This window comes from Phacochoerus africanus, chromosome 6 (genome assembly GCF_016906955.1).
Source record: "Phacochoerus africanus isolate WHEZ1 chromosome 6, ROS_Pafr_v1, whole genome shotgun sequence".
In the NCBI taxonomy this organism is placed as follows: Eukaryota; Metazoa; Chordata; class Mammalia; order Artiodactyla; family Suidae; genus Phacochoerus; species Phacochoerus africanus.
The window spans coordinates 120,910,023-120,932,385 of record NC_062549.1 but is presented as its reverse complement, the minus strand read 5'-3'; the positions used below and the strand labels follow the sequence as shown (position 1 = coordinate 120,932,385).

The 22,363-nt window shown below is 35.8% G+C and overlaps 1 protein-coding gene across 1 annotated transcript in view; it reads right to left on the bottom strand.

The window, feature by feature from the left end:
• DPYD (dihydropyrimidine dehydrogenase) overlaps positions 1-22,363 on the bottom strand; it is a 787,163-nt gene that overhangs the window by 142,770 nt on the left and 622,030 nt on the right. Inside the window, exon 19 of the mRNA XM_047785223.1 lies at positions 3,443-3,585. Coding sequence (XP_047641179.1) covers positions 3,443-3,585 — 143 coding nt within the window. The remainder of the gene's footprint in view (positions 1-3,442; positions 3,586-22,363) is intronic.

Sequence of the window (22,363 nt, the reverse complement as noted above, 5' to 3'; positions counted from 1 at the left end):
CTCAGCAAAAACAAATATGACTAGCATCCATGAGGACGCATGTTTGATCCCAGGCCTTGCTCAGTGGGTTAAGGATCCAGCATCGCCATGAGCTGTGATGTAGGTCAAAGATGTGGCTCTGATCCTACATTGCTGTGGCTGTGATGTATGCCCACAGCTGTAGCTCCGATTAGACCCCTAGCCTGGGAACCGCCATATGCCACTGGTGCGACCCTAAAAATGCAAAAAACAAGCAAACAAAAACCTGAATTTCAGCTTGCTACTTTGAATAGAAATGCTTATTCCAATAGTGAACTCATCTATCTACTTTATATATATGTGCATCAGGAAAATCAGAATCAAAATACTTATTTGTATGACTATTTTTGTACCTATTACTCTCTCTTTCAATACTCCAGTATTATCAGCACCATCACACTGATATTTAGATACATTTCATGTGTCTGATCATGCCTGGTAAAGTATGCATCTTAGTACATACTTTACATCTGAGTAGAAATAGAAAGATAATTTAATAGAATTCCACCTTAAGATATATAAGTGGATGAATTCTTCAGGGGAAATATTATAGAGCCAGGGAACAAATAGCCAAAAAGATGACAGAGTGATGATAGAGGGAAATAGGGCCTTGAGAGGCACACAAAAATTGAACTAACTACTGAAGGGATGGGAAATTTTTCAAAAAGATGAATAAAAATGGATGCTCACCAATTCCCAAGACCAAGCTAACATTAAACATTGTGAATTTGAAGTAAATGTGATTGGCAGAGTTATCTGAATTTCTCTAATAATATTCAGCAGCCCAGAAGTAAAGAAATAAAAGATTAGATTAATCCAGGACTAGGGAGTGGAACAGGGTAAAATCCACTGGAAGAGAAATAGAAATATTATACATTCTTCCATTCAAATGCCAAGCCAAAATTGTAAATTCAAGGATTTTCCCACTCATAACTCTCCTAAATATATCTTAACACTTATTTTAATTCACACTTTAGCTAAAATTGGTTTAAAAAATATTTCCTGGCTGAATAAAAACATGACTCAAGCTAATGATACATAATCTGTAATTTACTACCAATAAAAGCCTATGTGTAGAACTTTACATTTTTAACAGATCCATTGAGAAAGTCTCTGGAAAGTCTCTGGGCCATTCCTAGCCAGAACTTAAGGGGCAGTGCTCTGGCAACCACTCTTTAATACTCTGTTGACCCCCTTATCCCCTCTTTATAATCTGATAAAAAAAAATCATAAAAGTATATTCATTAACAAATTCATTCAACAAACATTTAATGTGTTTCTGCTATACACCAATCAATACAACAGGTAACCAGGGATTTATGATGGGGCCTGGTATCAAGGGCTAAACTGAGCCAAACAGATTTCCTCTTCTGAAAATCCAAACCAAAAGATATTAAGCTGGTGAGGTATTTCATGTCGAAGCTACAGCTGACAGACCACCTGTACGGTGGGCCCATGGTGACCATGTGCTAAGAGAAGTTCAAAGGAGGCGGAATCAAGGAGTAAGGCTTGGAGAGAAAGGAGTGGACAGAACTATAGATTCCTTTGATGGAGAAATCACATGGCTCACAAAAGAGAGATGGAGACAATCTCTGCCCAGAACTGTCCCACTGATTCTTGCAGACCCCATTTCCATTCATATACAGATTACAACAGGATTCATTTTCCTCAGGTAGCTTGAGTGATTCTCTGCTTCTCCACTCTATAGCAGTGTGTATATATCCATCCCAAACCCCTGATGCATCCCCCCCAATATTTCCCCTTTGGTAAACACAAGTTTGGTTTCAAAATCATAAGTCTGTTTCCATTTTGTAAGTTCTCTTGTATCATTTTTAATAGATTCCACTTATTAGTGACATATGATATTTGTCTTTCACCGTCTAATTTCATTTAGTTTGGTAATTTCTAGGTCCATCCATGTTGCTGCAAATGGCATCATTTCATGCTTTTTTATGGCTGAGTAGTATTCCATTGCATATATGTACCACACATCTTCTTTATTCAACTCCTCTGTAGATGAACATTTAGGTTGTTTCCATGTCTTGGCTATTTTAAATAGCGCTGCAATGAATACTGGGGTGTATGCATCTTTTTGAACTATGGTTTTCTCCAGATATATGCCCAGGAGTGAATCATATGGTAGTTCTATATTTATAGGAACCTCAACACTGTTCTCCATAGTGGTTGCACCAGCTTACATTCCCATCAACAGTGTAGGAGACATAACAGGATATTAACTCTGACTGTCAAATTGGCAACACAAGATATTGTACTTTAATTTCCCGCCAGATAATATAAGTGATACTAAACACTCTGCTTCCCAATTACCATCAATGCAAGGTAGTAAGAAGCCACATTGAAGGAGGAATACCTCAGAGGTCACAGCCTAGTCATCATATGGAAAATTTTACCCCTGGGCCAGGTCAGATCATCCAAACCTGCATATCTGGTCCCTGAGAGAAATGCTTATGCTGTAATGTGCTGAGGCATTGTACTGGGTTTATGCTGAACAGCATTATAATATAAAAAGCAAGTGTAGGCATTCCCGTAGTGGCTCAGCAGAAACAAATCTGACTAGCATCCATGTGGACGCATTTTCGATCCCTGGCCTCGCTCAGTGGATTAAGGAATTGTGGTGTATTTCGCGGATGTGGCTCAGATCCTGTGTTGCTGTGGCCATGGCATGGACCAACAGTTACAGCTCCGATTTGACCCCTAGCCTGGGAACCTCCATATGCCATGGGTGCGGTTCTAAAAAGACACACACATAAACACATAAAAGCAAGCAAGTGTATAAATAATAAAAATTAAGTAATTTCCCAGTTATTTGTAGGGGGCTATTAAGAGTATAATGGACTACATCTCAAAGTATCCCTTTATGAAATCAATGGATGAATTTCCTTCAGCTTTGTACCACAAGAAGGTAAATAATTTGCTTCTATATTTTGCAAACTATGAGGCCAGTGATTTCCTTGCTTTGGCTACCAGGAAGCTGAGTCAAGCTTGTTAATCCCTCTAGCACCTTGTGAACATAGACTTTATCTATTGGCCTTACCTTTGACCACTTTTATTTTTCAATGAAGATTTTACTTTAACCCAGATCTCCTCATGTATTTGCTTTTTATCCAGTAGTACTGTATGCATTTTGGTACCTGATCTCATTGATTTTAGAAACAAATAGGTGAACAAATACATTTAACCCCCCCCCCCCCCAAATCAGAGGGTCTGTAAAGCTCTTAAAAAGACAGGCAGTGAACCACAGATTTGCTCTCAACTCCTAATAGAAACTTAATGAGTGCTGCCTTTTTGAGCTCACATGGCCTCTTTCTCAAAAAAAGAGAATTATAAGAATTTGTTGTCACATAATTTACACTCTACTTGTTAGACAGAGCTTTTTGCAGGGACAGACAAACACAAGTCCTACCTGGAGGACTGAAGCACCACTGTGGAGAAACTGAAGTCCACTTTCAGCTGAGTCAATTCCACCAGTAGCCAAAATGGGAAATCCAGGCAAAGCACGAGCAATGGTGGTCACAGCTCTCAAAGCAATTGGTCTGATGGCCATGCCTAGAGAAAATGAGAATGATCAACGGTTAGCACATGGGCCACTGGAGCATGTTGCCTTATGCTCTTGTGATGGCGGTGTTGTACTAGAGAACATTCAAATTTCTTTATCTCTACTTCGGACATATACATAGGCAGTATAATATATAAACACTGCTATGTTTCAAAATATGTTAATTTGTAAATGGTTGTGTACTTATTTTAAGGATTTTGATACTATTATTGCATGCAGGCATGTTATGCAACTGGGTATAGTGGCTCTAGAACTCTTGCATAAAATACATACACATTACAATTTGATATACAGAAATGTGTAAAAGATTGTATGGAATGCTCAAGCATCTGTTTTAAAAAGAACAAGGAACAGCAGATTCTGTAAAGAAGAAACAATCACACACAGTGCATAAACAGACATACAGCTCTGTTATGTTTCTGTGAAGTATAAAGCAGCTGGTGTGAATAGAGATACTGCAAAAACAAGCAAGGTGCTGATGAACTTACAAATTCCATATTGAATTTTACATGTATTTCCCCAAATCTGATGAATCACAGAGAGCCTAATCTAATTTTTCATACATTAGAAAATTTCAATCAAGTTAAAGAGAATTTACTAGAATTCAGTAATTAGAGAGTCTGCATTTAATTTTTTATACTTTATGTAACCAAAAATTACCCATACATTATTTACTAATTTTTTTTGTCTTTCTGTCTTTTGAGGGCCACACCTGTGGCATATGGAGGTTCCCAGGCTAGGGGTCCAACTGGAGCTGTAGCTGCTGGCCTACACCACAGCCACAGCAACGTGGGATCTGAGCCAGCTGCGTCTGCAACCTACACCACAGCTCACGGCAATGCCAGATCCCTAACCCACTGAGCGAGGCCAGGGGTTGAACCCTCGTCCTCATGGATGCTAGTGGGGTTCGTTAACCACTGAGCCACGGTGGGAACTCCCTATTCACTAATTGTAATAAAGGCTGCATTGATGGACAGGACACTCTGAGGTCATATTTTTATATGGTTACACTGTACTAAGGCTGCTTTGGACTCTCAAGGGTTAACACCACCTGGAGTAAATTAATGCTTTCATAACATCATAATATAACTGGCTACTTCTGATGTACACTCATAAGTCAATGGTTTTTTTGAAGGTATTTTCTGAGTAAAAAATACTTTTGTTTGTGCAAAACTGTGGCATCCATCAAAGCAGGGCTCCACAAACAATAAAATAAGCAAATGGTAAAGTAAGCCTCAGGTGGTGAGGATGCTGACACCCCCCTCCCCAGCACCAGCACCCTAACCCCCACTCTCAAGAGACATTCTTTCACATCCATGAAAATCAGTGGTTTTCTTTTGATCGTGTTCATTTCAGATGAAGCTGAATTTATGTGGAACTAATGCTTTTGCACTCAACACCAAAAATGCTTGTGGAAATGACTATCTGTTTCTTCCCCACCTAAAAAAGCTTCCTCTAGACCATAGTGTTTCCGTAAGAATGTAGACTGCTGACCCCTCAGAATTCCATAATTGACATTTAAATACAAGGCGGCAAGTTAGGGCAACGTAGAAACTGAGTATCAGGATACTATTTCTATTTCAAAATGTTTATCAGTGACTTCTTAGTCTATATGTTTTAATCATAAAAAAAATCTAACAGAGTGGGCAGGAGAATGCATAGCAAGAATTCACACACACACACACACACACACACACACACACACAAATTTATAGACACGTATCTTTATACTAAAAAGAAACCCAAGAGTAAACACTGAAGAGAAGCGTTTTTAAGAAAATCTGTTAACTTAAATAAACCTTTTAGACAGACGTACAGCTATCTTGGCATAATATAACTGACAAGTTCAATATATACTAAGTTGATGGCTCCTTTACACACATGTTACTTTGAAGTAATAAAGAAATATTGGGATTCCTTTTTTTTTTTCTTATTTAGCTAACCCTAGAGAGTAAAGCAAATTTGAGCTACGCAGATAAATAATTTATTTCTAACTGCACTGTTAGAAGACTATCATTAACACTAAGGGGTAAAATTTCAAAGTGGTACACAGAGATTTGGCCACATATTCCAATTGATATTAATGGACAGCAAACGGCAAAATCCCAGAACACAGCTTTGAAAATTTAACTGGTTACATTTAAAGGGCAACATTACTACACAGGTGTTAAAAAACATTAGCAAGTTCTCCCTGGCATTTGAAGATGTTCAGTTAGGTCAATAGGACATTTTCTATTTCATGTTTTTCTTTCTTTTCTAAAACTTTTCTAATTTACCTAATGAACTTGAAAACGTCTCAAAGCAATAAAGATATCTTTTTAAAAATTAAGAATAATTGTGGTCTCTAAGGAAATGTAATCTAGAAATGAAGAAATGCATCCTTCTGTTGCTGGGTAAGAGTAAATTCCAGTTTTAATTTCCATGATAAATTCCATTTTTATTGGTTTCCTTTATAATTCAGTTGATTTAATATGAAATACGATCTATCTGTTCTCAGCATTTTTGTGGGAAACTGGTTTTAAAAATGACTTTTATCAACCATGAAAGGTTTTTGGAAGGATACTAAAGGTATATAAAGGAGCCTTCTAAATTTTATTTCAGTTTTAAAATGACAGAAATGAAGAAATAATAGGTTCAATGTCAAAATAAAACTTTGGATGTAAAAGAAACACATATATCAATACCACACAGGATTGCAGATATATTAATTAAAATGCATAAAAATTTCTAGAATCACAGTTATTGAGAGAAGAACTTTTAAAATTTTGCAACTGCTGTAGTAGTTAAAGATTTTAGACCAAAGACCAGGGAGGAAGAAGTTCAAGGCATTGAATGTGGACTCCATCCTAAAGGAAACAAGGTTTAAATCAAGAAACTGAAATCACATAAGCTTAAATTTGCTAACAGGTAATGTGTAATTTAAATTAATCTTCATCTCCAGGGGGTAACCAGATGGAAAATTCCGTTACAGCAAGTCTTTTCTGCTTCAACTGTGTGGGATGTGCCAGTGAAGTAAAAAGCCATTCTGCATCCCTAAACTTTGAAACAAGCTGCAGCTTCAAACACACAAACAAAAAAGTGAACTACACCAGTGCTAACATTGCTGCCAAGAGTTCTGATTTGTACCAAAGTAGCCCAAGTGGAAAAGCTGGTGGACTAGACTAACTTTTAGTATCTCATCAGTCTCGGACCTCCATACAGTGACATCTTAAACTGAAAACCAGTATGCTGAATTCACAGATCTTTGATAAACTTCACATAACACTGGATTGATTCATGGTCTAGAAAAACATTTTAGTAAGCCAGAGGTGTTGAATTAAATGTTAACCAAACTGATTTCGTTTTTTTCTTAAGAATACGAGACTTTATTCTTTTAAATGCAATTTTTAAAATGCTACGGTTAGCAGTATTATTACTCATGGATATGTAAGTATTAACGTATTTACGACTTAAACAGGCTCTTGACTCAGGCCTCATATATCCATTCATTTGTTCATCTGTCTATTCAAGAAATAATAAGCACCTATGGCTTCTTTAAAAAAAAAAGATACTTGTAATTGAATCTTAACAGCTGAAAAGAGCAATTCCAGTTAATCAGCTTGTATTCTAACCATATCAGCGCCCAGGGCAGGTACCTGCAACACCAGCCTCACTGAGCTGAGGAGGTTGTTTCAAGGTAAATAATATAGTTCAATTATTCATTCTGTATACATGTTCTATTAGGAAAATTTCACATTCATTTAAACATCATACATTTTATAATTACTATTAATATAAATTCTAGAAAGAAGGGAGGTTGTGGATGAACTTAGTTACAATATTAGAGAGAAAATAGGGTCAAATGCTTAGGTTCCAATTTTGGCTCCACCGTTTACAAGCAGTGTAACCTTGCAAAAATTTCTTAATCTCAGTGTATCTGTGTTTTTTGATCTATGAAATAATACAACCATAATAATTTAGCAGAGCTGTTAGGAGGATTAAGTTATAGTATATATATTATATATAATATATATATTATATATATTATATATAATATATATATTATATATATTATATATAATATATATATTATATATATTATATATAATATATATATATAAGGAATTTGTGTATATATAAAGGGCTAGTGCATGGTAAAAATTATACAGATGTTTTTGCTATTATAACTTGTACTACCTACAAGGACAACTGATTTCAGAGCGAACACTTACTTACTCAGTTTACTCTGTGCCTTCTATGTCATTGCTGTGTGCTTATTAATGCAAGTTAACCAATTTTTTTTTTAAATTGGAGACAAAAGAAAGCATGATGTCTATGGTGATGGAACTTTATAACCTCTGCTATGTTAGGAGAATCACCCATATCTCTCTCTCTCCTTTTCCTCCTCTCCAGCAGCTTTCATTTAGTGGTGTCACAATGTTGGTAAGATTGATTGCCTCTAAAGGTAAAAATCTCAAAGGCAAATATCCCATATATTTAAGATTTTATTTTAGGTCCATGCACTAAATCATTATGCAAGAATTTTAATGATGACATCTGAACTCAGGTTTATTGGTGGTAAGGAGGCAGAGCTTTACTTAGCATGACTAAATCCTTGAAGAGAAAAGGCATTTTTAATGGGCAAGATAGAGTGGAACACATGCTAATTTTGGATAACTGAAATTTTGAATAATTGAGTTTAATTCTGTTTGTTTTTTTCCCTAATCATTTGACTCCTAGGACAGCCACTGCTACAGAATTAATTGTTAGAGCTAAGTCCACAATAAACTCCCTGATAATAGCTCTAGCTGGCAATAAAACAGAAATTGGGTTATAATACTCACTTGTGCTCACTGTGTATACAAAAAGAAAATGTAGTTTTAATTTGCTTACATTAATTAAAATATAATGAATTAAGTGGATAACAAATTCATTAGAAATTGAACTTTGACTGTCTAATTGTTAATAGTTTTAACATCACCCAGAAGAGAGAAAATATTAGCAAATCAAGAATTTCAAAGATTTTGGAGTTGAGAGATTGATTTTTATAAAATACACATAAATCAAGCACCAAAAATTTATCCCTTAGAAAAATTTTAAATATTAATGAACCTAATATACTGATAAATATGTAAGGCACAGCTATTTAAAAATACATCTTTACACACGGATTAAAGTCCTCTGAGGAAATTAGCATAATTCCACCAGAAGCTGAAGTACTAAAAGGATCCAGGGTTCTATCTAGAGATATGAAACTTAAAGAGGGGAAACAGACGAAGAAAACCAATTGTTTTATGTTGTTATTATTACAGATTTATTGGAAAAGCTAAAAGGGGGACATCTATTCAATACTCTGTAATAATGGATGTGGGAAAAGAATATGAAAAAGAATGGATACATGCATATGTGTAACTGAGTCGCTTTGCTGTACACATGGAAGTAACTTAACACAATACTGTAAGTCAACTATACTCCAATAATTTTTTTTAATTTTCTTATGAAATGGTTTTAATTTTGTTGAATATTTCAAGAAACTTTTCCTGAGTCTTCAAATCTTTAATGTTTATCTGTTTCATAACATACTCAATATGTTCATAGTCAATTCATATTCAGTAACTTGGCACCCAGCATGGGCCAGGCATTTTATTTCAAAGTAGCAGAATGAAGACTATCCCTTTTCCCTTGTAAAGGCTGAGGGGTTGGCAGAGGAAGGAGTGGGAGGGATCATTCACAGAGCGATTTCCACCTGCCAGAGAGACAGACGTGGAGACTGGGGCTCCTTATCCCTCCGGTGACTTAACCCTCACAGTGCTGTGCAGACAGATGCTCCCATCTCTAGTCTGCATGTGAAGAAATGGAAACTCAAGCTGAACAAAGAACTTGTTTGATGTCGCACAGCTGAAAAGTCTGAACACCCAGTCTCTGCGGCATCAGAGTTCATGCTTTTGGCTGTTCCCGAGAAACGGCAGCGCGGCAGCTACGAAGAGGGTGGTCTTCGTATTGTCTTTGCCTCTGTCTTTGTGGCCTAAGACTACGACCACAGGTTCTAAAGGCCAGCCAACTAGGCAGACATCTCAGCTCTATTACGTCGCACAGCTGTGGCTTTGAACCATTTCCTTAACTTCCCAGAACATCCGCTTTCCCTATCTGTGAAACTGGGACAAACGGTAACAGTAGTATCACAGCAACATGGGGAGTGTTACACGATACCATCTGTGGAAAGCACTTGGCACAGTGCCTGCTTCATAGTGTATAAAGGCTAATATTACTATGCAGAGAGAAGCTAGAGAAAATTGACCAGAGAAGTAAACATTCACTAGAAACACGTGGGGATAAACACTTAATATTTAAGGGGTGTTAGACTTCATACTTAAGGGGTATTAATTAATCTTCTAGGTATCAAATTTAGAAACCCTAAGGCATTTCGTTTTTAAAAAATATAATTTGAGTCTATGACTGTAAACGCATATATTTGAGTGAATAAAGCTTTATTAGATTTATAATGCAATTGCAGTATCTAAACGTACATGTCTCAGCCAGAAACATCACTTTGCTAAATCTATTCTGTGAGTTCATAGACACAAGGTCACATGTACAAAGATGTTCCTTGAAGTGTTGCTTTTTACTGCAAAAAAAAAAAAATGAAAACAATGTGAATAATCACTAGTAGTTATGCTATTTGGTAAATTATTGTTTGTAATTTTAAAACTGACATGGAAATATCTCTAGAATATAAGGCTAAGTGAGAAATCACAAGTGGCAGAACAATAGACATGGTGTGATCCCCTTTTGGGTAAAAAAAGGTATGATTATATTTAGTATGTGGGCATGTAAAAACACAGAATGTTGAGCTTAAACTGTTAATAGTTATCATCACTGGGGAACAGGTGGAAGAGGAACTTTCAAGTTTGATATCTATACTTCCATAGTTTTTGATTCTTTTAGGAAAGAAAGTATTTATGATTCATTTGTGCAACAAAAAATGACTACTTTTTATAATGTTCCTAAAACAAATCAGGACTAGGCATTTTCAGATTCTGTGCTGTGAAACTTATTATATATGGGAAGTGTGATGATGCTACCCTCTGTACATTCAGAAGAGCACATTTGGTTCTATATCTAATCATTTAAGTAAAATTTAACATACTTAGAATACATCCAGAACAGGGTGACTAGTATACCTCTTTCTCTCTGATTCTGTCTCTTTTAAACACACATACACAATGAGATGGATCCAGAGATAGAATGAGCTTATGAAAAGTTTTGTTTGAAATCAGAGTTTAAGTTAAAACAGCACAGCTAAATTTAGCAAATTGGTTTTATGAAGTAGTTTAGGCTATGGTGATTTAGCAGAACACAGGAAAGCAACAAAATATGTCACACTTATACCAAATTAAGAATGAGTTATATTACTTGCATATACAACTTTAATTTTGTTTAACACTATCTGCCAAAAATAAACTCTATTCCCTATAAAATGTGTGTATGCGTTCAGGTCTTCTTTGTAAAAATGAATGAATTCCTGAACAGACATTTTTCCAAAGAAGATGTACAGCTGGACAACAAGCACATGAAGAAATGCTCAACATCCATGATTATTAGAGAAACGCAAATCAAAACTACCATGAGATACCACCTCACACCAGTCAGAATGGCCATCATTAATAAGTCCACAAATAACAAACACTGGAAGGGGGGGTGTGGAGAAAAGGGAACCTTCCTGAACTGCTGTGGAAATGTAAGCTGGTACAACCACTATGGAGAACAGTAAGGAGGTACCTTAGAAATCTATACATAGAACTACCATATGACCCAGCAGTCCCACTCTTGGGCATACATCTGGACAAAACTTTCCTTAAAAAAGCACATGCACCCGCATGTTCACTGCAGCACTATTCACAATAGCCAAGACATGGAAACAACCCAAATGTCCATCGACAGATGATTGGATTAGGAAGAAGTGGTATGGAATACTACTCAGCCATAAAAAAGAATGAAATAATGCCATTTGCAGCAAAATGGAGGGAACTAGAGACTCTCATACTGAGTGAAATAAGTCAGAAAGAGAAAGACAAATACCATATGATATCACTCATATCTGGGATCTAATATACAGCACAAATGAACCTTTCCACAGAAAAGAAAATCATGGACTTGAAGAATAGACTGGTGGTTGCCTGGGGGGAGGAGGAGGGAGTGGGGTAGACTGGGAGCTTGGGGTTAACGGATACAAACTATTGCTTTTGGAATGGATTAACAATGAGATCCTACTGTGTAGCACTGAGAACTATGTCTAGATACTTAAAATGGAGCATGACAATGGGAGAAAAAAGTAGGTATACACGTATGTGTAACTGGGTCCCCATGCTATACAGTGGAAAAAAAAATTGTGTTGGGGATGTAATAATAAAAAAATAAATTAATTAAAAAAAATAAAATGTGTGTATGTATGTGTGTATATATATTATTATTATGTACAGTTAATTCCACCATTTTGGATGTAATAAAATTGATTTGAAATAAAAATTTAAAAGTATTGCATGTGCATGTGTGTGTGTGTGTGTGTGTGTGTGTATGAACTGGCCGAAGTAATCCCAATAGTTGTCTTCAAATAAAGGATAATCATGAAGAAAAATGTCATCTATATTTTTCCCACAGCAGATAAAAAGAACCAATGGTTAAGCACACACTATTGGCTTTCTTATTGCTCGTTTTATAATTAATTTGTTGTAAATTCAACAGCAAAAGTAGCTACATTCAGATGTCCCTGTTGCTTGATCCTAAATGGATATTTGGCAGGTAGTGGCAGGTAGGATGCAACAGAAAAGACCTCTGTCCTATAGAAAATACTGGATTAGATAATCTTTTCCAATTCAAAATTCCAGGATACTATGAATGGTAATAAGCAATTTTACATGCTCTGTGGTTTCCCAACAGATGATGAAATCAGCTTAGAAAAGGATTAGGTATGAGTCAAAATGAAATTTTAATATTCAATATAGAGATTCCTCTTTTGAGTGCTTTCTAACTGCCAGGTATTTTTTCATACATTACCCGAACAACATTACTACAGTTTTTCTTGTTTGTGTGTTTCCACTTTTATAGGTGTGTAAATAGGACTCAGCAGAAACAAGCACCTCACCGCGCAGATCACTCTGTTAGAAAGTGTGGGTCTAGTATTTGAGTCCAGGTCTACCTGATTCTTGATACTACATTCTTAACCACAATGCTATATTTCTTCCCTATTTTAATTGCTTGTATATTACTTAAGTTACAGCGAGAGAGTAATTTTTATAACTAATAAATATATGTCATCCACATATGATAAAATCAACAATATTAGCATTATATGAATTGCGGGCTAGGAATTAGGTTAAAACTATAGTAGTTAGTAATTATATAACCAGAGAGACCACGTGACCTAGTCTGCCTGCCAGAGCCCCGGTTTATCATACCTGTACTTATTTGTAATTATGTGGTGTAATTATAAATAGCATCCTCTTTTACTCTAAAAGTATCACAGCTTGGGTGATAAATTATAATGATAGAATGTATTCAGGTATTATAGGACAAAGATGACTATGGAAGCAAAGTGAAGTATGATTTAGAACAAAATCATAATATATGAAAAACTTAGAAACTAACTACAGTGACTCAAAGGATGGCATGAAAAGAAAAATTTCCTTAGATGTGTAGAAGGAAATATGAGAAGGAAAAATAAATGACATTCCTATGTGATATCTAGGCATAATTAGTCTATACGTTCTTTCTATTTTCAACCTGTAGGTGGCCACCACAAGCTATACTTATTAAACAACTCATTAGTAGCATTTTCAATACTGTCATCTTCAGATAATTAGCAATTTATTTAAATAACCAATTTCTGTAGAAATAATTGCCATGAAATGCCCTGAACCTACTTTTTTATAAACTATAATAAAAGTGTTAAGATAATCCCTGACATTTGCAAATGCCATTAGTTCACCTTTCCTTTTGATAGTGCTATGGCATTATGTTTAAACAATTACCCGATAACACAGCAGTTTAATGAAACAGTACCATAAGTGCATTCTTCAATATGGCCAGCAAGGACATTCAGATTTGGAAAGAAATCCAGTGTGCAGACATGTTAACACAGAAGAAAGACACATAGCCAAAAGAGAGAGGGTTACTGAAATAAATCATTATTGCTGTTCCCAACTTGATTTAGTTTTCATAGTACATACAACAACATATGTACTCTCTTTGGAAACAAGAATGGAGAGTTTTGTAAATTGATTCATGAAATTTGCTGGTGTCAATTAAAAACATATGAATCTACGAATATATAAAATATACTCACATATTATTTTTTCAGTAACCTCCACATGAGAAAAGCAAGTAGGGAATTTTTCTTACCCTCATTTTAAAAATATTTATGTATGTTTTCACTTAACAAAATGGTGCTAATTTTTAAAGTATAGTTATCAAGAAAAAAACTATAAATGGCTTTTAGATTTCAGCCGATATTTAGCATTTAAAATGGACCAGAGTTCTAATCTCAGTTTCTTCCTTGTTATTCAACTCCCCTGTTCTAATATTTACTGATGAGACCTCATACCGTGTTTCTGAGTCACCAGAGATAAAACTCTCTGAGACTGCCAATATTTTAGAGTTATTGGTCTTCATATGACAAAACAGAACTAGAATTCAAAGCCAATGTCTATACCATTTTATGACTAAAGGAAATAATTTTGAGAGCCTACTGAATACTAGGTGCCCTGCTAATTACTATGCATTATTTATGTCCTCGCATCATATATTCATTATCCCCCTTGTACAGAAGAAAAAATTCAGGCTCAAAAAATGTTTAACAGCATATGCATATAAAAAAGGCAGGGTTGTGTAGTAAAATAACACATTACAACAGTAAAGCAATTAGTGCACAATGTGACCATAAAATTAATTAATGGGTTTGAATTTGAGGACTTTATTTCCAGATTACCATACACCTCAGTCTTTCTTGTATATATACTTCTGGCAGTACTTTAAGCTTATAAATATAATGAATTTACCTATAAATATAAATATATGACTCTTTAAAAAATACACATATTTCCTTAGTGAAGAGATTCTGAACTACGATGGACCTAGTGAACTCGATGTATAAACATTTCTCATATGATTTTGTTTAAGGATTTTCAGGGCAAATGTTATCATACCACATAAAATCTCACAGTCTATGTGTATTCAGAAATAGTTATTTGAAGAGGAGAAAGAGGAAAATTGTTACGGTGATGATAACGCTGATGATCAGAATTAGGCTTTGCACTCGGAGAGCCCAGGGCAATTAGAAGTGAGCATTTTTTTGAAGACTCCAAAAAATATCAGAAAGAGTTCTCACATTCACTAGGACCATATACGTTCTTTGGAAAGCCACGACTATTTTTCCCTCTGAAATTCTGTACTCAGTTCATACTGTGGATGGTCACACCATCAGGGTGTCCGTGGTAGCACCTGCTGTACCATAAAACCTTTCCTTTTATTCTCATTGTCTTTCACTTTACAATGAATTACATGTGTAAATCTCTGTGCCCTGTGATAAGGCTGTGTCCTCAGGGTCTGCTAAAACCCTGGCTGTATAGCAGGCACTGAGGTTTTGTTCTCTTCTCTGGGCTGGACACCACTCAAAGATAATAATGTTCTTTAAATTTTTTTTATTGAAGTATAGTTGATTTACAATGTTATAATAATTGCAGGTGTACAGCACAGTGATTTAGTATTTTTACAGATTGTAGTCCACCAAAAGTTATCACAAGATAATGGCTTAATTCCTTGTGCCACATAATATATCCTTGTTGCTTATCTGTTTTGTACACAGTAGTTTGTATCTCTTAATCCCATCCCCTTAATTTGTCCCTCCCCCTTCATTAACAAGTAGTTTGTTTTCTGTATCAGTGAGTCTACTTCTGTTTTTGCATATACATTCTTTTATATTATTTCTTGATTCCACATATAAGTGATATGACAGTATTTGTCTTTGAGTTATTTTAGTAAACATACTACTCTCTGGGTCCATCCACATTGCTGCAAATGGCAGAATTTCTTTTTTATGGCTGAGTAGTATTCCATTTTACACATGCCACCTTCTTTATCCATGCATATGTTAATGGGTATTTGGGGTCCTTCTATATCTTGGCTATTGCGAATAAGTGCTGCTGTGAACACTGGGGTGCATATACATTTTTTGAATTAGTGTTTTCATCTTCTTTGGATATACACCCAGGAATTGGTGGATCATACGGTAATTCTACCTTTAATTTTCTGAAGAAACTTCATACTGTTTTCCACAGTGGCTGCACCAATTTTCATTCCCACTAACAGGTACAAGGGTTCTCTTTTCTTCATATCCTCTCCAATATTTGTTATTTGTAGACTTTTTGATGATGGCATTCTGACAAGTGTTTAAAGATAATGATATGGACAAGGACCCCTTCAGCTGGACCATATCAGAACCCTCTGAGAAACAAAGACCCCTGTAAACTGCCTAGGCACTTTGGAAAGAAGGGGCTCTATTGATTAATGTTTGTTCTAATGATTAGTAATCGCTCTCTCAATTACTTGACAATGAAATTTCTTCCTAAAAAATTTTTTTTTTGTCTTTTTAGAGATGCACCCATGTCATATGGAGGTCCCAGGCTGGGGGTTCAAACCTACACCACAACCATAGCAACATGAGATCTGAGCCATGTCTGCAACCTATACCGGAGCTCACAGCAATGCCGGATCCTTAACCCACTGAGCGAGGCCAGGGATTGAACCTGGGTCCTCATGGATACCAGTCAGGTTCATTACCCACTGAGCCACGAGAGGAACTCCCCTTTCTAAATTTCAACAGGGGAAAAAAATGAGAAATCATTTTAATGAAAAATATTTCTTGTACCCAGCACTATGTCAGTTGCTACAAGGTAGCAGTGGAGGAATCTCCTCTCAGTGGGTTTAAGAGACTGAGTAGGTGTGATGAAAACACAGACAATGCGTGTTCACATCCTGATTATGTGAAACAGACTATGGAACTGATGAAACTCAAAAGACAGGATGATCCAGGAAGACTGAAGTGGCCCAGGAGGGTTTCAGGGGAAATGCAGGACGTCAACTGGGCTCTTGAAGGATGGGTAGGTAGGACTGGGGTTGAAAACTAGGACATTTCAAATTCTGGCACGGGCTGGGGACAAGGTGAGCAAAATGCAGCTACATTTGAACAATTCATGTTTGTGAAACACTTGCATTCATAGTAAAACTCAAGGAGTCTTTCAGGTGGGGATGTGGTATATGCAGTGTATCTGGGTGGGAAGGGTGTTGTCTGGGGAGCAGAGGAACGGCCTCTCTTGCACTCCCTCACCTATCATCACCAACTTCTACATGATACTTTATTTAAAAATCCTTTTTAAAATATTGAATTGCCATAAAAATTCTTGAATTCATATGAATTTTAACAGTGTCTGAACAAAGGATATAATAAAATGAAAGAGGTCCAGATTTATTTCATTGTTAATAAAAAATATTTCTCCAGGGAAACTAAAGAGAACATATATTCTATGTACATGTCCTTGGCTGTAGCCTTTATGTAGATCACAAGGATCTTTCCGGTCTGATTTAAAAAGTAATAGTTATCAGTCAGAAGAGACAAAGGTTACAATTAAAATACTAAGGTTCCTTTTTTACAACGTAGAGAGCTTGTGTGACAGAAGAGAGTACAAGTTCCACTCCACTCAACCATTCAACAACTGCTGCCAGTATCGCGCAGTTTGATTTTCATAAATGGACTTATACTCTTAATAAACATCATAAATATTGCAGGAATCTGCAGCAAGCATAAAATGGAGCACAAGATCAAGCAATCGAGAAAGGGAAAGCAATTTAATATTACATTACTTTAGACAAGATTTTCCAAAGTGTTACCTAGAAAACTCTCATACTCTGCTAGACCATGGGGCAATGTGTTACCCTGGCAACCTCTTACGCCATGCCAGAGGGTGGCTGTGAGCCTAGACTGGTCATCTAGTGTCAAAATGTGCATATCAATGTGGCCCCTACACGTTAGGGCTTTGGAGTATAAGCAAGGATGCTCTTCAGGCAAGCAGCTAGGCAGAAACCAGAAGCTCTCTGGATACTCAGGTGGTGGGAAAGAACATCTAATGGACCTAAAGAGAACTAGGTAAAATCAAATGTAAATAACCTACGTAAGGCAGGGAGCACAGTGACAATCACGTAAAAAGCGCTTAAGAAACAGTAACATCACAACAGATCTTCAAAATAGTAAAAACATAATGAGGGAGCAATATGAACAACTTTATGCAATAAATTCAACAACTGAAATGAAATGGACAGATTTCAAGCAAAATAAAACTAACCAAAACTGACAACAAAAAAGCAGAAAATAAAAATAAAAAATAACCTCATAACTATCACAGAAATTGAATTCATAATTTAAAAAAAGCATTTATACCAAAAAAACTGCAGACCCAGATGGCTTCTCTGATAAATTCTATCAAATTTAAGGAAGAAATAGTACCAGTCTTATACAAACTCTTGTGGAAGACAGAAAAAGACGGAACAATTCCCAACTTGTTTTACGAGGCCTTAATTCTGGTACCAAAACCTAGCACGTGTACTAAGAGAAAACAAAATTATCGGCCAATATCTTTCATTAACATAGACCCAAATATCTTTAAATAAACTGATAAGCTGATTCTAAAATTTATATAAAAATATAAACTAGCTAGAATAACCGAAACAACCACGAACAAGAAAATTCAAGGATTGTTATTTCATTTCAGAACTGGCTGTAAATCTACAGTATCAAGATAATAGTATGAAATATAGAACAGGATGGTATCCAGAAATAGTCCTCACATATAAAGTTAATTGATTTTTGACCAAGTCAGTAAGTCAGTTCAGCAGGGGAAAGAAAAATCAATTTAACAAATTGTGCTAAGAGAACTGGATATTTGTAAGAAAAAGAGGGAAAAAAAAGAAACCTTAATTGCTATCTTACCTCATACAAAAATTTTTTAAAAGATTTAAGATAGACTGAAGATGTAAATCTAAAATGTGAAACTATAAAATTTCTAGGGGAAAAAATGTAGCAGAATATTTTTGTAACCTGGAGTTAAGCAAGATTTCTGAGAAAGGATATTAAAAGTACTAAATTTTAAAAAACTGATAAAACTCATAATAAAAACTCAATATTTAACTTTTTATTATTTATTTATTTATTGTCTTTTTGCTATTTCTTGGGCCGCTCCCGCGGCATATGGAGGTTCCCAGGCTAGGGGTCGAATCGGAGCTGTAGCCACCGGCCTACGCCAGAGCCACAGCAACGCGGGATCCGAGCCGCGTCTGCAACCTACACCACAGCTCACGGCAATGCCGGATCGTTAACCCACTGAGCAAGGGCAGGGACCGAACCCGCAACCTCATGGTTCCTAGTCGGATTCGTTAATCACTGCACCACGACGGGAACTCCTCAATATTTAACTTTTTAAATAAGTTAAATAAATTTTATTTAAATAAATAAAATAACTGAGTTAATGTGTTAACTCAATAAATACTCATAATAAAAACTCAATAAATAAAAACTCAAAAAACTGGTAAAACAAAAATAAGAAGTCAAAATCTATAAAAATTATTACATTGATACACATAAATGTGAAAAAAGAACTCATATATAAATAACTTCTATAAAACAAAAATTACAAGATGAATACAGCTGAAGTAGGCAACACTTGAGTAGGTATTTCAAAAAAAGAAACACAAATGGGCAGTTAGTACTTGAGAAAGCACTCCACGTTATGGAAATAAAAATCAAAACTTTCACGAGACTCCATTTCATACTTATTAGAAAACAGGTGAAAATCATTTAAAAATGATTTTTAAGATTTTAAAATAGATTTTAAAAGACTGATAACACTAAATGTTGACAAGAATGACAAGCACAACTCTCGTGTAGTACTAGCTGGAGTATAAGATGGTAAAATCACCTTGGATAATTGTGTGAAAAATCACTTTAAAAATTAAACATAGATCTGTTCTATGACTCAGCCGTTTCATTCCCAGATTTTTCACCCAGGAGAAATGAAAACAAGGCTACACAAATGTAGGTAACAAGAATATTCACAGTGGCCTTGTTTATAATAGCCCCAAACTGGAAACCACCCAAATGTCCATCAATGGATAATCAAGCTGTAGTCAATTAATTTAGTGAAAACTATCAGCAATAAAAGGGACTTGCCTACTGATACCTGCAATAACAGATACGAATATAAAAAAATACTATGTTGCGCAAATGAAGCCAAATATCCCCACCCCCACATACACCCACACCTACAAAGTGGTAAGAGTGTGAAGAGACAGACACGGAGAGAATGAATATTATTTCCTTTATCTGAAGTCTACTAAGAAGAGTCAGTATCTATAAATATCTACAGCGATCTACGTATATAATATGTGGGAGATTTGACTGCCAAGCGGTACCAAGGGAATTTTCTGGTGTGAAGGAAATATTCTCTGTCTTATTCAGACTGCAGTTATTACAGATGTATACAATTGTCAAAGCTAATTCACCTGCAAACTTAGTATCTGTGCACTGTATTGTCTGTAAAATCACGTCACTTAAAAACTTTAAATATTTAAATACATACAGAAAGTAGCAAAAAAGGTCCATCTTGAAAGTAAGTCTCTCCCATTTAGATCCACTTCTAAGAAATCTTCTGATGGTCAGATCACTCATTTTTACAAGATGTGAGAGCATCTTCCCATTTGTGGGCAGAAACTACATCCATGAGAAAATGAGTTTTATATTTTAAAGGTAAATGGGACTAAAGATCTTATCTGCAGTAAATCACGAAAGAGAAATGTGGAGAAGAGGATGACCCATCAGGAGCACTTTTTATGATGTTGATAGCCTCTTCAATGCTTGTAATCGCCATGAAATTTTCTTAAAAGCAATGCTTTTAAAGAAGTTATATATAACACATATAAGCACGTACACAAATGCAAACACACTGCTAGTGACAAATCACTGGTTATTAAGAATAAGGACACATGGAGTACAAAAATGATGCAAATATAAAGGCAGGTATAAATCACAGCCTCTGAATTGGCCAGGTATGCTAATCACTGCTCCATGTAGAAAGACACTGCTCCAGTAAGCAGCAAAGGCAGTTTGGCCCTTTGCTGACTTTGTACTAAGTAAGACCCTGGAGCCAAATTTCAAAAATGTCATCAACTGATCACAAATATTGTTAACATATAATGAGAGTTTCTAGTTCTTCACTTTATGCCCAAATTGCTATTTGAGTATATCTTTACCTCTCCAAAATAAGAGAGCTTGCACTCAAGGGTGTTAGTCCCATTAAAACCTTGTAATCATAAATTGATCCTCCCAGCGGGCTCTTTAAAGAATATTTGGCTTACACCTTATGTCAAGTCTATGATGGGTTCGCAATGAAATATCCTCTCCCCATTTGCTGCTTTTCCAATCTTTTTAGGTTTTCTGATGAAATTTCAGGCTCTTGTCAAATTGAGGTCATTACTTTGTCGACTGGCATGGATATTTAGGCTGAACTGGCAAGTGTGCAACCCCGGATGATTCAGCTCCTTGCCAAATGGCATTTAGCGAACTTCTGCATGCATGAAAAGGAGACAGCCTATTATCAGGACCAACTTGGTGGAAAAAAGGATACACAGACAGTATCTAATGCACATATCTAAGCAGAAATGTGATGCATATGTTTCTCCTCGTTCATAGATGCTCATTCAGTTTATACTGTTGCCATAAGTGGTTCATCATCCCGATGCTTAAATTGTGCTTAATGATTCCAAATAGCATTGGGCTGTTCAGAATTGGGCATTGGGCATCACAGATGTGCTAACTCCAGTTCCAGAGGCATGGCTAGAACACGGTTTCCATGCCTCAAGGGGAGAGACTTTTTCAGTAACCTTTGCCAAAACTGCTATATAGTGTTTCCTCAACAGAGCTCAGAGACCCTCTGTAATTGTGTAGAAGCTGACAGAAATTGTATTAGACTATACCAATCTTTCAAATCTTTTCAAGTATATCTGCAATGGGTGTAAACAGGGCCAGCAGTCACAACGCATATATTTTTTCTAACACTAATATTTGTTTTACCCTAGGCAAAAAGAATAAGGCATGAGAAATGGCATGCTCACAGGCAGTAAATGGCTTGCAAGAGGTCTCCTGTTTGCATTCTAGAAGCTCATTTATTTATAACTCCAGAATACAAATCATAAGGCTCCCAGAGTTTTTATTTGCTAAAAGCTAAATTGTTATAGGGCGGCTCTTGAAATTTGAAATTTTAAAATGGCAAAGTACTAAACAGTTTCAAGGAAAAATGATATATACCCCCACAACTAGCACAAACTGAGCTAGAAAAACCTATCTGTGATTGCCAAAAAGGGCTAGCACTCTAAAGACTGTAGGCAAACAAAATGCTAACAAGTTTAATTATTCACAATGGCACATTTATGGAGAGTATAATGTCACAATCAATAATTACAAGCCCACACAAACAGCATTGCAATAATTCTACAAGGCGTGTTCAGAAGTGAAATAATTTAGAATTTGAAATCAATAGCATTTATAGACATTGGAAAATGTCAAATGGAAAATGAATGCCAGTATTTGTCTTCTTTCTGGAGCATTCTCACCACTCAGATTTTAATTATTCCTTAAAAGATTTCCTACTACCTGAAAGCAAAAGCAAACATTTGCCCTTTCGTGTCTCA